This window comes from Polypterus senegalus, chromosome 13 (genome assembly GCF_016835505.1).
Source record: "Polypterus senegalus isolate Bchr_013 chromosome 13, ASM1683550v1, whole genome shotgun sequence".
NCBI lineage: Eukaryota > Metazoa > Chordata > Cladistia > Polypteriformes > Polypteridae > Polypterus > Polypterus senegalus.
This window is the reverse complement of record NC_053166.1, coordinates 151493086-151508572: the sequence shown is the minus strand read 5'-3', so window position 1 is coordinate 151508572 and position 15487 is coordinate 151493086. Positions and strand designations below refer to the sequence as shown.

General features: G+C 36.9%; 1 protein-coding gene across 1 annotated transcript; it reads left to right on the top strand.

Moving 5' to 3' along the window:
- Positions 1-6: 6 nt before the first annotated feature.
- dnaja3a (DnaJ heat shock protein family (Hsp40) member A3a) lies at positions 7-12986 on the top strand. Its single transcript, XM_039774741.1, has 7 exons — positions 7-102; positions 1079-1226; positions 3130-3194; positions 3771-3899; positions 4818-4933; positions 6195-6292; positions 12253-12986. Exons 1-7 carry the CDS (start codon positions 100-102, stop codon positions 12273-12275), a joined length of 582 nt encoding a protein of 193 aa, XP_039630675.1. The 5' UTR covers positions 7-99; the 3' UTR covers positions 12276-12986.
- Positions 12987-15487: the final 2501 nt, after the last annotated feature.

Sequence of the window (15487 nt, the reverse complement as noted above, 5' to 3'; positions counted from 1 at the left end):
ATTTCAGTCAATATTGAGGACTCATGCCAGCGTTGTGATGGTAAAGGGTATGAACCTGGCACAAAGGTGCAGCATTGCCATTACTGTAATGGAACTGGGATGGTGAGTTGAATAACCCCTTATTTCTTTTTAAAATGGTGGTGTTATATATTCACTCAGAACTTGATTAAAATTGGTTAGACATCTTAAGAGATAACCTGTGTGAAACTTTTAATGGGGCCTGATGCCCGGGTTGTGTTTCCTTCCAAGGCTTTGCTCAGGCTCCCCATAATACTCCAAATCTCCACCCCATGGTCATTATTTCTAGCATTACTATTCCATTTGTTTGAATTTGGTCTGTTGTGCATTTCAGTTCAGCAAAGATGCTGACAAGGTAATGGTAGAATACTATAATGTAGTTTTAAAAAGGTCTAGAATAAAAGTTAACTTGGAAAGCCAAACTAGCTTTTAAAAGTATCTGAAAATACGTGTACTGTGAAATTTAGTTAAAGGTACCTTAGAATTGAATCTGGATATGTGATAATGTGTGTAGATAGCTTAAGCTGTGAATTTTTTACGATACCTCAGCCTCATTTTGAGTTACAGTAAATGTCAAGTACATTTTGAGATGTATCAAAATATGCTGTAAAATCCTTGTTTTTAGTAGAACTTTTTTTTTTTTTCCAGTATCTAGGAATCAATTTAGGGTATAATCCATAAGTTATTTTAAGATATATAAAAATGTATAATTATATGAATATGAAAAGATCTTTTTTAAAATACAATGTGTTGTTTAATTTATTAGCACAATTTGTTTTCTGTTACTGATCATACACCCACAAAACAAACTAGTAACGTAACACACGCTCCATTTTAAAGTGCCTCGACCCTGCTTTGATTTAATTTTTAATTGCGGACTTATTTCTGGGCCTGATTTCCTTATGTTATTTGAATTTTGCCAGATGAGCAATTTTTTTTTTTTAAACTGTCGTAAAGCTGAAGCACTTACTTGACAGTCTGCCAGCTTTTACTGATAGAGGACCATTGTTGTGTGTAATCAAGGGCAGTGTGTAAAGAATTTTTCTGTTTTGTCCTGCAGGAAACTATAAACACTGGGCCATTTGTTATGCGCTCTACATGCCGGAGATGTGGTGGCCGTGGCTCAGTGATTACAACCCCTTGTGTTTTATGTCGTGGGAGTGGACACACTAAACAGAAACGAATGGTGATGGTTCCTGTACCAGCAGGTGAGCAAAAAGTGTCATATTTACACAGTTAAAATGCGCACAGTCATCCATTTTGCAAATGCAGAAGTGTGTCATAATTCTGTTCATAAAATACAGTGGTGTGAAAAACTATTTGCCCCCTTCCTGATTTCTTATTCTTTTGCATGTTTGTCACACAAAATGTTTCTGATCATCAAACACATTTAACCATTAGTCAAATATAACACAAGTAAACACAAAATGCAGTTTTTAAATGAGGGTTTTATTATTTAGGAGAAAAAATCCAAACCTACATGGCCCTGTGTGAAAAAGTAATTGCCCCTGAACCTAATAACTGGTTGGGCCACCTTTAGCAGCAATAACTGCAATCAAGCGTTTGCGATAACTTGCAATGAGTCTTTTACAGCGCTCTGGAGGAATTTTGGCCCACTCATCTTTGCAGAATTGTTGTAATTCAGCTTTATTTGAGGGTTTTCTAGCATGAACCGCCTTTTTAAGGTCATGCCATAGCATCTCAATTGGATTCAGGTCAGGACTTTGACTAGGCCACTCCAAAGTCTTCATTTTGTTTTTCTTCAGCCATTCAGAGGTGGATTTGCTGGTGTGTTTTGGGTCATTGTCCTGTTGCAGCACCCAAGATCGCTTCAGCTTGAGTTGACGAACAGATGGCCGGACATTCTCCTTCAGGATTTTTGGTAGACAGTAGAATTCATGGTTCCATCTATCACAGCAAGCCTTCCAGGTCCTGAAGCAGCAAAACAACCCCAGACCATCACACTACCACCACCATATTTTACTGTTGGTATGATGTTCTTTTCTGAAATGCTGTGTTCCTTTTACGCCAGATGTAACGGACATTTGCCTTCCAAAAGTTCAACTTTTGTCTCATCAGTCCACAAGGTATTTTCCCAAAAGTCTTGGCAATCATTGAGATGTTTCTTAGCAAAATTGAGACGAGCCCTAATGTTCTTTTGCTTAACAGTGGTTTGCGTCTTGGAAATCTGCCATGCAGGCCGTTTTGCCCAGTCTCTTTCTTATGGTGGAGTCGTAACACTGACCTTAATTGAGGCAAGTGAGGCCTGCAGTTCTTTAGACGTTGTCCTGGGGTCTTTGTGACCTCTCGGATGAGTCGTCTCTGCGCTCTTGGGGTAATTTTGGTCGGCCGGCCACTCCTGGGAAGGTTCACCACTGTTCCATGTTTTTGCCATTTGTGGATAATGGCTCTCACTGTGGTTCGCTGGAGTCCCAAAGCTTTAGAAATGGCTTTATAACCTTTACCAGACTGATAGATCTCAATTACTTCTGTTCTCATTTGTTCCTGAATTTCTTTGGATCTTGGCATGATGTCTAGCTTTTGAGGTGCTTTTGGTCTACTTCTCTGTGTCAGGCAGCTCCTATTTAAGTGATTTCTTGATTGAAACAGGTGTGGCAGTAATCAGGAAATTGAACTCAGGTGTGATACACCACAGTTAGGTGATTTTTAACAAGGGGCAATTACTTTTTCACACAGGGCCATGTAGGTTTGGATTTTTTCTCCCTAAATAATAAAAACCATCATTTAAAAACTGCATTTTGTGTTTACTTGTGTTATATTTGCCTAATGTTTAAATGTGTTTGATGATCAGAAACATTTTGTGTGACAAACATGCAAAAGAATAAGAAATCAGGAAGGGGGCAAATAGTTTTTCACACCACTGTATATCTTATGAAAATGTCCCAAATTTTGGGGTCTGGAGTCCATTTTTGCCCATTGAGTTTACCTGTTTAAAAACTTATTTGTATATTATTGATCTAAACAAGGATAACTTGGCCCTCTATAGTTACTAAAATATTTATTTAGATCATTAAATTATTACTAAATAGATTATATTGAGAAATTCTCATTGTATTAACAATTTAAATACTATGACGTGATGTGTTTCAGGAGTGGAAGATGGACAGACAGTACGAATGCCTGTTGGGAAGAAAGAGATATTTATAACTTTTCGGGTAAGAACTCTGTGGTTGGTGGTTAATATGTTTGCATCAAAAGAGTTCTAGGCAATTGTAAATTCTTTAATAGCACATTAGCATAGCCATCAAAGAGGGGATCAAGATAGATAGATACTTTATTAATCCCAAGGGGAAATTCACAAGAGGGAGACATTTTGTGTTTAGAAATGAATAACTAAAGCAGGCTGTTTATGAAAGACAACCAACAGCTGAAGCAGGTTTGTAGGAATTATTTAGAAATATGCATAAGAGACTGAACTGTAAAAATAACACACTTGGTTTCGGCCTTAGCTGCTAAAGGATGTGCCACAACATAATTACTTTAGCATATTAACTAATATTCAGTTAATGTATTTATTTTTCTGTTGTATACACCAGCTCCTGTAAACAATATGTAGAATATATAATATCTATTTTAGAATAGTTCTTATTATAAACAAGATTGATTGGAAGTGTAACAATGAGGCACATATTCTTAGTCTGCATTTTAAATTTGTTCATCTTATAAATATGGGGGGAAATATACACGTTGCTTGATATTGCTAAAATTGAGTTTTCTTCTGCTCCCTACAGGTCCAGAAGAGTCCTGTGTTCAGGAGAGATGGGGCAGATATTCATTCTGACCTTTACATCTCAGTAGCTCAGGCAATCCTGGGAGGCACCGCCCGAGCACAGGGCCTGTATGAGACACTTAATATAGCAGTGAGTATAAAGAGGTCTTATAAGTTTGCTCTTTTTTTCTTTCTGTGCTTAAGGCATCTTCCTTTCTTAGTATTTTATTCTAAGACTTCAGATTTTAATTGTTTTCGATTCAGTTTGATTGCATTTACTAAGTATATAGATCTGTTTTGATGAGTTGTTTAAAAACACTGCATCCACTGCTGCGGCTCAATTGTGAAAATCTCAGCTTGTAACTCGATTGATTGATTATTTATTTTTTAATCCCTTAGCTCAGCCTTTGTTTCTTTGTATGTATGTTATGTCCATTTATTTATATATCCTGTCAATTTGTTTTTACTTAATAAAAAGTCGATCACACACACAAAAAAAACAAAAAACAGTGCAACCGGTAAATGCCCATAGCATAATTGTTTTAGAACATTCGTTTCCAATTACAGTGGAAGAGGTAACGTGTTACTCTCAGGATCACTGGGCACATCCAGTTTTTGATTAAGAAAAAAGTTTTTAATTTAGTTTCTAAAACTTTCAAATTCTTAATATAAATGTTATGCTTGACTATTTTTATGTAATGCACTGACACCCAGTCCAGTTTTAACTTCTGTCCCGTGCACAATTGCTGCTGAGGTAGGCACTGGCCCACCACAACCCTTAATTGGAAAAACAACTTAGAAAATGGAATTAGGCATTTTTTCTGTCTTGTACTTGAAAAAAATCTGCAAAAAATATTTTTGCATTTTATCACATGGCTTATAATAAATTTTTAAATAATTTGTTATTGTTGCTATGTTGTACCAGTTTGAAATCTGTTTGTCTATAATTTTAGAATTTGTTCTGATATATTGTTCGTATTTCTGTTTTAAATGCTGTCATCTTAAGAATTTTTCATCCTTTAATAGTTTTTATTCTTTAATGTTAAATTTACATTTGTGTACCTGGCAGATACCACCTGGATCTCAAGCTGACCAGAGAGTTCGACTGGCTGGAAAGGGTATCCCTCGAGTGAATAGCTACGGATATGGAGATCATTTCATTCATATCAAAATTCGGATCCCAAAGTATGTGCCTTTGACAACAAAAGCTATTACTCTCGATGTTTCTGATCCAAATCAACAATAAAGTTCAAATTAGTATATTTTTGTACAGCGCTCTTCACTGAGTACAGGCCTAGAGTGCTTTAACAAGTTCACAGGTAAATGTTATCACAGACTTGACAAATGGCAAACTGCATAATGCACACACGTAACGATACTCACCGGAAGACTAAGCAGTTCCAATGTGGTTAACATAAATGGAACCAAAAAATATCTCTCCATTAACATAACATTTGACAGCAGGAGAGGATAATAAAAACTCCAGTCAGCAGAATCCATGGAGAAAATACATTTCTAGGGGGGCTCCACCATCAGTGGTAACAGACAAAGTAAAAAAAAAAAAAAAATTCAGACACTAGCTTAACAATAGAACTAACAAACACATGATAGGCAACCCTTTAGAAAATAAACTAAATTGTCTGTTTATCAGGTATTTACATTTTTTATTTATCAATATGTTGTCCGGATTGCTAGGATTTTCAATTACTAATTTCTTTCCAGTCTCTTCTAAATGTCTGGGTAAAAAATGTACATTCTAGAAAAATGCAAACTTACATTAGGGTGTTGCTGTGGCATTTTAGCAGGCATCATGTGTATGTTGTTCTCATAGAGACATAATGAGCTCAGCAGTTACCGGGTTTCACTCTCAACCTCATTCACACATTTTTATAATTTGTTTTTCTGAAGTAAATCTTTAACCTTCAGTGGCAGTAATGTTACTTACACCAGTGAAAATGTCTTTGTATGTTAAAGTAAGTGCCATAAAGTTACACAGCTATATAAAAAGTACAGGATTTCTTTTGTCATACAAATACAATATGGTGATTACTATTTTTGTTTAATGTTGTGGCCCCTGGAACAACTTAAAAACACTGCAGAAGGTCTTTTAGTGTAAAAGTTTTCCAGTTTGAATACAGTTTACATATGTATTCTGACAAATATATTGTTCTTTTCACACTGTTTTTGAAGTTGTGATTGTATGCATGGATGCACTTTTCCACCACTTCATAAATGAAATTCTGGGTCTTATGTTTTTTTCTTTCCATACCAGTAGACTGTTTATGTTACTGTAACAATCACCTGCTTTACACATTCCAACAAGTATTTTTGTTTGCTGGGATTAAAATATTTCATCAGTGCAAAGTCTAACCTCACTCTTGGAATTTCCTTGTTTAGGATTTTTGAATGTCTTGTTTTTGTCTTGATGCATATTTTTTTGTTATAGGAATTTGACAAACAGGCAGAGGGATTTGATTTTAAGTTATGCTGAGGAAGAGTCAGATGTTGATGGAACAGTAAACGGAATTACAAATACGGCTTCTGGTAAGTTAGATTTTAATGTATAAGTAGTGACATATCAACTTGTGATAGATAGGTAGATAGAGAGATACTTTGTCTATATGTCTCCCTGTCTGTCTGTCTCCAACGTGGGGGTGGGTGCTTGGTTTTGTGACAAAACTAAGAGGAACACATTTTGTTTTTTAATTAAAAATGTGGGGCCATAGATGTGCCTCAGTTGACCGTATCATTTACCTGCTACGAGAGTATAAAATAATGTTGCATTGCATTATGAAGCTATGCGGTGGGCTGGCTCCCTGCCCAGGGTTTGTTTCCTGCCTTGCGTCCTGTATTGGCTGGGATTGGCTCCAGCAGACCCCCGTGACCCTGTAGTTAGGATATAGCAGGTTGGATAATAGATGGATGGATTATGAAGCTAGATTTAACCATCAAAAATCAGTTTACATTGATATGCATCAGCTTCCCCATGATCCTGCCCTAGATAAGGGGGTTACAAAGATGGATAGATGATTGGGCATTCTGTGAATTTATAGGTTTATAGCCACATATCCCCCGGGGACAAATAAAGTTCTATCCATCCATCCATCTCTATCAACTTTCATAGTACAACATGAATGATGAAACAGAATATTAGTGAAGGTTATGTTACATATTATAAAAATCTGCAACTTCAAACTTTAATATTTTTATTTTTATGAACATAGCTGTTTTGTTTAAATAATCCATATACTGTCTTTCCTTTTAGACCATTTATGCTCAAAGATTTTCTTTTCTATTATAGTACATTTAAACTTAAGAATTGAAAAACAGAACAAAGAAAACCATAAAATGGATGCTTTATTCTTTGTAACCTTAATGAAGCTCTATAAACCTTTCTCTCATTCCTTTATGTATTAATATGAAAGTATTAATATTCTTTACAAACACAATTCACAAAATTAGAGAGTTTCAAGAGAGCAAGCTGTTTCTTTCTAGTATTACCTTGAATGGAAAAACACTTGGAGGTTTTGTTGTCTTAAAAGGTGAGAAAGAGAAATTGCAGGAATAACCTTTTCTTCCTTTCACTTTTTATCTATCCTGTTTTTTCTTTGTCCTTTTATCTCCATATAATTTCCTAAGATTCTGGAAAACGCTTTCAGTTATCATTATCCCTTTAGTACTGAAAAGTTTCTTAGAGAAACTCCATTACATAATTTATTTGCTACCAGTGCTTTTCAAGTCATGCTCTGCCATCTCAGTACTTTTTCTACACATGAGCTTTATTTTTCAGGTATCCTGTAGATCAAGCAATATTGGTAAAATAGTAAACATTATTACTAGTGACCACTGAGTCAGGAAAACAAGCTGGTTTCTTTCTGCTGACTTAAGTAAATTTAGTATCCTTCAAATGTTTAGTATGGGGCTAACCCAGCAACTTTTTGTGTTTAGGTAGGCAAACCGGGGGTGACCATTTTGAGGCAGGGCAGACAAGGCCTGAGGAGGGGCAGGACAAGGAGGAGGGATTCCTCTCCAAACTTAAACGCATGTTTAGCTCCTGAACATCCCCAGGCAAGGTAGGATTTTTTTTCCCTTTTAACGTTTATGGTGTTGTTACTGTCACCTGCCTTGCTGGGGGAAGTTTATCCCCTCTTCAGGCCTCAAGAGTGGTGCAGATGCTGTTAATGCTAGACTGCATGAAACATTTGAAAGTATGCATTGTTTCTGTCACACTATTTTTGGAACACCTACACAGCAAGTTCTTTTCAGTACATTTTATAGAAGAATATTCTCATCGTCATGCCTTTTTGTTCATTAGAGTCTGTCAGTTGTTCTCAAGGTGTGGTTCCCAAGTGTGAGTCGAGGTGTCCACAAGGTGACAGTCATCAGGGCAAAGTGATTTTTAAATCACTCAGATATATTTATCTGTTATGTACCTACGCAAACATTTATAACAAAAAAAGCTGACATTGGCGGCGATACTTGTATACGGTGCTTTGTGGAAGTATTTCCCTTTAATGAATAAACAGTTTAAATGTACTATTGACAATGCTAAATCGACATGGATGCATGGATTAGCTATATTGTCTCATTTCCACTTAATGTCCTTCATTTAACCAGGCACTGCAAATAGGCTTATAAATGATTTGACTAGGGGGTGTTTTTAGGGCTTCATCGTAACAGAAATAATGGCCAGTGTGGGATAAGTTTACATGCTTTTTTTTTTACTGACCACAAGTTAACAAATTTATCTTTCAATCCTAAGATGTCAATGTCAATTTATTTATATAGCACATTTAAAACAGCATAGGAATGCTGTAGCCAAAGTGCTTTACAATAATAGAATAAAAGAAAACAAACAAATAACATAAGTAGAAATAAAATATAAGAACATAAATAAAGTACATAATAAAAAGAAGTAATGTTATATAATCACAACGAGGAAACCATCAGTATTAATGAAGGTCACGGAATGCAAGTGACTAGAAATGAGTCTTTAATCTCGTTTTGAATTGTAGACGACTCCTTTACGTGATGAGATAAAGAGTTCCACAGGCGAGGAGCAGCAGCAGCACAAGCCCTGTCTGTCCCCCTTAGTTTTACACTAGGTACGAGGGACAACAAGAGACAACTGACCAGAAGATCTAAGCACTCTAGATGGCTGGTGTAAAACACACAATTCAGATAAATAGGCAGGAGCGAGTCCATGTAAAGATTTAAAAACAAGCAACAAAATTTTTAAATCAATTCGAAAACTGACAGGCAGCCAATGTAAAGAAGCTAAAATAGGAGAAACAGAGTCATACTTTCTTGCCCCAACCAGAAAGCGAGCGGCAGCATTCTGGACTAACTGTAACCTGCGTATCAGAGATTTGTTAATCCCAGAATACAGCGAGTTGCAGTAATCGAGGCAAGATATATTGTATATTGTCTGTATGGTTTAATATAGCGACAACACCACTTGTGTTCCCAGGGTGTACCTGAGATCTTTCTCCATAGTTTAGCATCGTCCCACAGTTTCATCTTCTAGACCAATGTGTACAACGCTTTGTCCTCCTTACTTTTGTTGGTATTCTGATATTAACCAGCAGTGACGTCCTTTCAGATATAGTTCTGTTCAAAAGTTTAGACACTCAAGCTGTATTACATTTGTTGATATTTGACATAACAAATAGTAAATACAACCCCGACAGCAAACAAACTGGTATTTATGTGAAAATATTACTGTACAGTTATTTGATGAGCAGGAAAAAAATAAAGGATTAAATGTAGCATGTGCAAAATTTTGGACATCCTTTCTACTATAAGGCCTCAGAACATAATAGGTTGTTAGTCTGGTCAGGAATTGTCAGTTGATGAGCAACTTGACACTTTAAACATTGCAACATTCAACAACCGTGCGCTCTTCTAAGCATTTGACTGATGATCTCAGAATTAAAGTAACTGATGCTTACAAAGCAGGAGAAGGCTATAAAAAGATATTTTGGGACTGTGGAAATTGCTAGCTGGAAGCCCCTTGATGGCACTAAGAAATGGTGATTAAGTGGAAAGGTTGAGATGAAGACAAGATCTGGAACACCAAGAATACAGACTTATAAAGTAACAGGTGGGCAAAGCAAAACCTCCATATGACATGAAGGGATGTACAGGGCAGGGTTAGCTGAGAAAGGAGTGGCAATGCAATGCACTGCTCTGCTATGCAATGTTACTTACATGGACGTATGGCATACACAGAAGAGCAATGGAGTTCACGAAATATAAAGAAATCCTTGAGGAGAGTGTCAGAAAGTCAGTCAGGTAACTGAAGATGACAGGCAACCCCAAAAATGAACTTTGAAAATTTTTGCAATATCTCTAGAATCCCAAAGTGAAGCTTTTGGAAAGGCCTTCACAGTCCCTGGCTTCAACACTATAGAAAATCAGTGGGTAGATCTTAAATGCGCTGTGCACACAAGATAGCTGAAGAAGGAAAACTCCTAGGAAGAATTGTGGACCATGTCCAAAACAAGAATTCGAAGACTTCACTGCTGGCTCTAAAAAATGCAGGCCGATTTTTGCCAAAGGAGTGTTGCCAAGTGCTGATTTAGCAGGGTGCCTAAACCTTTGCAAATGCCACATTTACACTTCTTTTTAAACCATTGGTAGTTTATCAAAAACTGTTAACTCTACATTTTCATAAGTTTCTTAGTTTGTTTGCTGACCGATTTTTGTCTCCAAAATTTTTTTTTACTTCAAGGTTCACAAGATGTGTAATCTGATCAAGGGTGTCCAAACTTTTATATTATTTTAGATCTTTACAAGCTCTTTACTCACTTAAGTGGAAACCTCTCTGTTTTGACACCTTTGAACTTTCATGGCACTCACTGTATTCAGATCCCAATCCAGGTGTGGTTCATTGTGCGGTGGGTGCAACAGCGTGCTATCAGCACATGATCTCAACCCCAACCTTTCTTGCTTACTGCATTAAAAATTGTGACACATATCAGGTTTTTACCATCTAATCAGCAATGAGCAGTTGGACTACAGTAATGGGTCAAACAGCATTCTGGAGATCTATCAAGAGCTGCAGTAAATCTGTGCTGCTTTTAAAAACCTGAGTGTTTGCTGTCCCATGGTGGAAGCTCAAGGCCACTCTCTCCCTTGTGGCACTCCTCTTTACCCGTTAATAGGATGCAGTTAGTGGAATTGTTTTTTTTTTTTAATTGTATTATAGTATAAATGTAGAAATATAAAATAATGAACATCAGCTGTGTTATTTAATAGCAGGGGCAGGCAAAGCCCTTTTTGGTGGGCTGTAGTGGCTGCAAGTTTTTGATCCAACCTAGTTTCTAAATGAGAAGTCAGTTGTCGCTTAAACTCCATCTCCTTTAAGATTGCGCACCTTTAATTGCTTCTTTTAGTCTTAAACAGTTGTATTCAGAGTTTGTAATGAGTCCTTACTTAACAGTAACAATCAAATGACAAAGTAACAGTTCTCCATTTTAACATGTTTCCATTTACATCTTGAAATATCTGGTTTGATGAAATACTTAGAAGGAACCTGTAGATGGTAAAAGTGAAGGAATGAGAATCACTCATTCTCTTCAGACTGCAACGTATCCTTGGGAAGGAAAAAAAGTCTCCAAGAAAATAATAACGTGACATGGTGGCAGGAAAACACAAACAAGCCATAAAATTAAGATCTGTTATTGGCAAGGATTGGCCTCTAATTGGTGAAAGTAATCGGGTTGGAACAAAAAACTGCCACCACTGTGGCCCTCCAGGACCAACTTTGTCTACCCCTGATTTAGAGGATATGCATAGTAATAATGTAGATGCCCATCTTGATTTTTTTTTTTAGTTACTAGGGGGCTCTGCCCCCTGCTCATTTCGCTTGCCCACCCCCAGGTTTGGTTAACCGGATATACAATTTAAACAGATTATTTTCATTCATTTTTTATTTCTTGATATTTGCCAGTAATAAAGCTGTAGTGAATGAGTTATTCCCCCAAGGGGCGGGCTACACACCAGCCACTTCGCGTCTCTGCCTCTTGCGTTGTGAAGAGGGGGGCTGAACGCACGCTAAGGAGATGCGGTCGCTCCTTCGAAACCCCCTCTTAAACGGTGATACAATAGGAAACCAATACTTTTTTTTTTTTAACCTCCTCTTTGCTGGATCAGCTGCAGGCTTACTGCTGCTGCTGCCGTGCTGCTTGATCTACATGTCGCACAGCTCTTCAAACGTTTAAAAGCCTGTACAGCAGCTGTCCTTTTGTCTCCCTGGCTTGTCTTGCGGGACGTTCAAGTGTCTCAGAGAAAATCACATCTCATCTCCTTCCAAGATTTTTTTTTTTTATAATAAAGAGATATTAAATATTTGTCACCATTATACCAAAAGCAGTCTGTTTTATGTTTTGTGCTACTAAGTATTAAAGACTTCTTGAAGTGTAAGAAGTGCCTCTTGTAGATGATAAATCATAATAAGTGATAATAAATCATTCTTTCTCGTTTTTTTTTTTATATTTCAGGGAGGCGGTCAACTGGGAACTAGATTATGGATGTGCCACTTCTACAATTACAGCTATCAGAAGAATTTACAGCAAAATTCAAAACCCCTGGCATCCCACTTATGCCTGGCTAGTGATTAGCTCAGCAGGCCTGTTCACGCCATTGTCTACTTGTCTAACTAGAGCGATCCGTATCTGTGGCCGAGATAGTCATAGGTTTGAGAGTGATTTGGAAAGCTTTTCATAATTGTCCAATTCTCCTAACGTACATAAGCAGCTTCTAGTCAGTCACTTGAACATCACTTTTCTTTCCAAAGAGACATTTGCTACACAAGGTTTATGTCGGTGTGACCTGAGGTATTACAATCGAGCTGTGTCATACATGCCATTCTGTCAAATGTATGTGAGCGCGGGTTGACAAGGTGTTTTTCAGGAGAGACAATTAGAGAGGAGTCTTCAAAGCTGAATGTTTCTGAAATATTTATATTGAACATGGTTTGGCATATCAGATGAGCCTTGTACTGTGTTCCTGACCGACCTCGGGTATTTTTGGATATGTAAGATATTGTCAATTAAAGGTCTGCTATAGTCGTGCTATGTATGAACTTAGCGTTCATGGGTAAGACTGTGTACAGTAATATCAGTTTGTAAATAAAAATAGGAGGCAAGTATTTAAGTCAGATCTTGTTTCTGTTCTCTATTGCACAGTCCATTGTCCTTGAAATATAATAATAATAAACTAATTTGATTTATTAGTCTTGCCATAGAAATGATGTTTTTGTTCTATTCAATACATACTTTTTGAAATTAACATACTGAGGAAAGGCTGCATGAAGTTAGCAATAATAATGATGGAAACTAATAACAAAGTTTTCATTTTGCAGATGTATACTGTAGTTTGAGTTGAGCCTTTTGAAAGAACACAGCCATGTCAAAGTTAGTGCCATAAAAAATAAAGCGGTGGACAAGAATTCAGCACACTTGTGCTAACTGATTGACATGCGAAGCCTATACAACATTTATGTATAAAGCCTAAACGCAGTCTTGATTTAAAAATAATCTGCCGCTTATGTGTAAAATGAACGCTTCAATGTTTGGCAACAGCATAAAAATGTCATGTCATCCTTTAATTTTGAGTGACTTCTTGTTAGGTAGGAAAAAGACAATATTCAGTTTGTTCACCTGTCCTTCAGTTAGATTTTGCTGAAAAAAAATTAAAGATTTTCATTTCAGAACACCCTATGGTTTCTACCTGATTCAAATGGCTTTGTCAGACATCAATTCATAATGGCAAAGTAAATGTTATCAACTGGCTGTTAGTCTTTTTACTGCTCAACACACTGTTATGTCACAACTACTGTATAGTGATATGAAAAATTACCCATTGTTTTGATTAATTTGCATTGAAACAAACACCCATCAATTAAACTGGACAGCACATTTTTTCACAAGTTTTGCTTACTGAAAATGTTGTGATGAGAGCAGAACACAAGCTATATTTTCAGATTGGCTGTATCATGTAGAAATTTGAAGAAACATGACATTTAACCTTTATTGGCTTTAGCCTGTTTAATTGCTCGATGATGCTGTACACATTGCAGTAGCTCCACTGAGCTGGAAAAGTTTTGCTGCTGATTTGTTTGTACTCTACATGTGATGCTTCTCGTTTCAGTGTCCAACAAAGCAGAACTGGCGATTCCACGTGCCCTGATCCCACTTGTCCATCACTGCAATATCAATGTGGTTGTTGCTGTCGGTACCAAGAGTAGCAGGGTAGAAGTCTAAGTTGTGAATGCAAAAAAATGAATCTTTTGTGACATGTGGGATGGCTTGACACATGGCACGTGACATGATTTTTACATATTTGAAGCATGTGGTCAACCTGCTGGATGGAGTTTGGTGCTCTGTAGTTGCTAAGAAAAATCTCAACAACATCCTTGAATGCCTTCTATGCAGTTTCCTCCAGGCCCACCAGCAGAACTTCAAACTTGATGACGTGTCTGATTTGGGGACCAACAAACGTGCCCTCCTTAATATTGGCATCAGTTATTCATGGAAACGGCTGTTCCAAAATATCAAAATCCTTTGCCTTTCCTAGTTATTGCTTCCACAAAATTTTAAATCTGTCCAAGTTTTATATGAAAAACAAGTTGGTTGACAAAAGTGTTTTATGTGCCACACTTTTCATCCATTTCTATTAAATGTAATGAGAGTCTTTACATGACATAGCGGTCTCATTTGCAGTATTTGGTATACAGTATCTGAGTTGCATTCCTAGTGGCAGGGCCATTACTTTTAGATCACCACAGATGTTCGAAATGGTTTTTGTATTGCATATTTGAGAGAAAAGATAGGTGGTACTTGATTGGGAAATGTAAAGGTGACTTTTGTGATTAGCAGCCCAAAATCCATAAGATATACCTAAGAGGGTTCAGGAAGTGAAATATTGGTTGTCCAGTGGTATGTGACTAAATTTGCATTGCAAAATTGAAATTCCTTGCTGCATTGCAATGTCTGATGCAATGTTGATCATCTAATTTAATGTTATGTCTCTGTCATGTACTATGCCAATGTGGACATTATTATCACTGTGGTGGCGACCCCTAACGGGAGCAGCCGAAAGAAGAAGTTGTTCTTGATTATTTATTTGTAGCCTCTGATTTTTTTTTTTTTAAACCCCGATCCCAGGTTGACAGGTCAGGGTCCATAAACACAAAACTAAGAATCTAAATCTGCACCTGAAGAAAATAAAGAAATAAGAACACTGCATGTAAAGAGAGCCTTTAAGAAACAGAGTACAGTGTATCCTGTAGGTTGAAAGATCACTCATAATAGGCTCGTGTAGTTTGGCTGGTGTGAAGACCAGACCTCGTTAGTACACAAAATGTAATAGAAATCGGGTCAAAGGGGAATTGGGCAATTGTTGTACTTAGTCAGAAGCCACATTTCCGTTAACTTCCTTAAATGTATATTTTGAAACTGCAAACTAAAAAAACGGTAATGGAACCACTTGAAGTTTGAAAAAACTCAAAATTCAGAAAAACATTTACATGCTCGCTTGAGGTAGTTTTTCATGTGATTCGACAAAGCGATAATTTGCAAAACTGTAATGGAAACTGTTTTTTGGAATTTAGGTCACATGATGTAAATTTTCAAATTCTGTGCAAATGTGATGTGGTGAACATAGCAGCATCATGAGGACTACCGGGTGACTCGACACAAATCGCTTCAATCAACGAGCGCCTGCAGAACAACA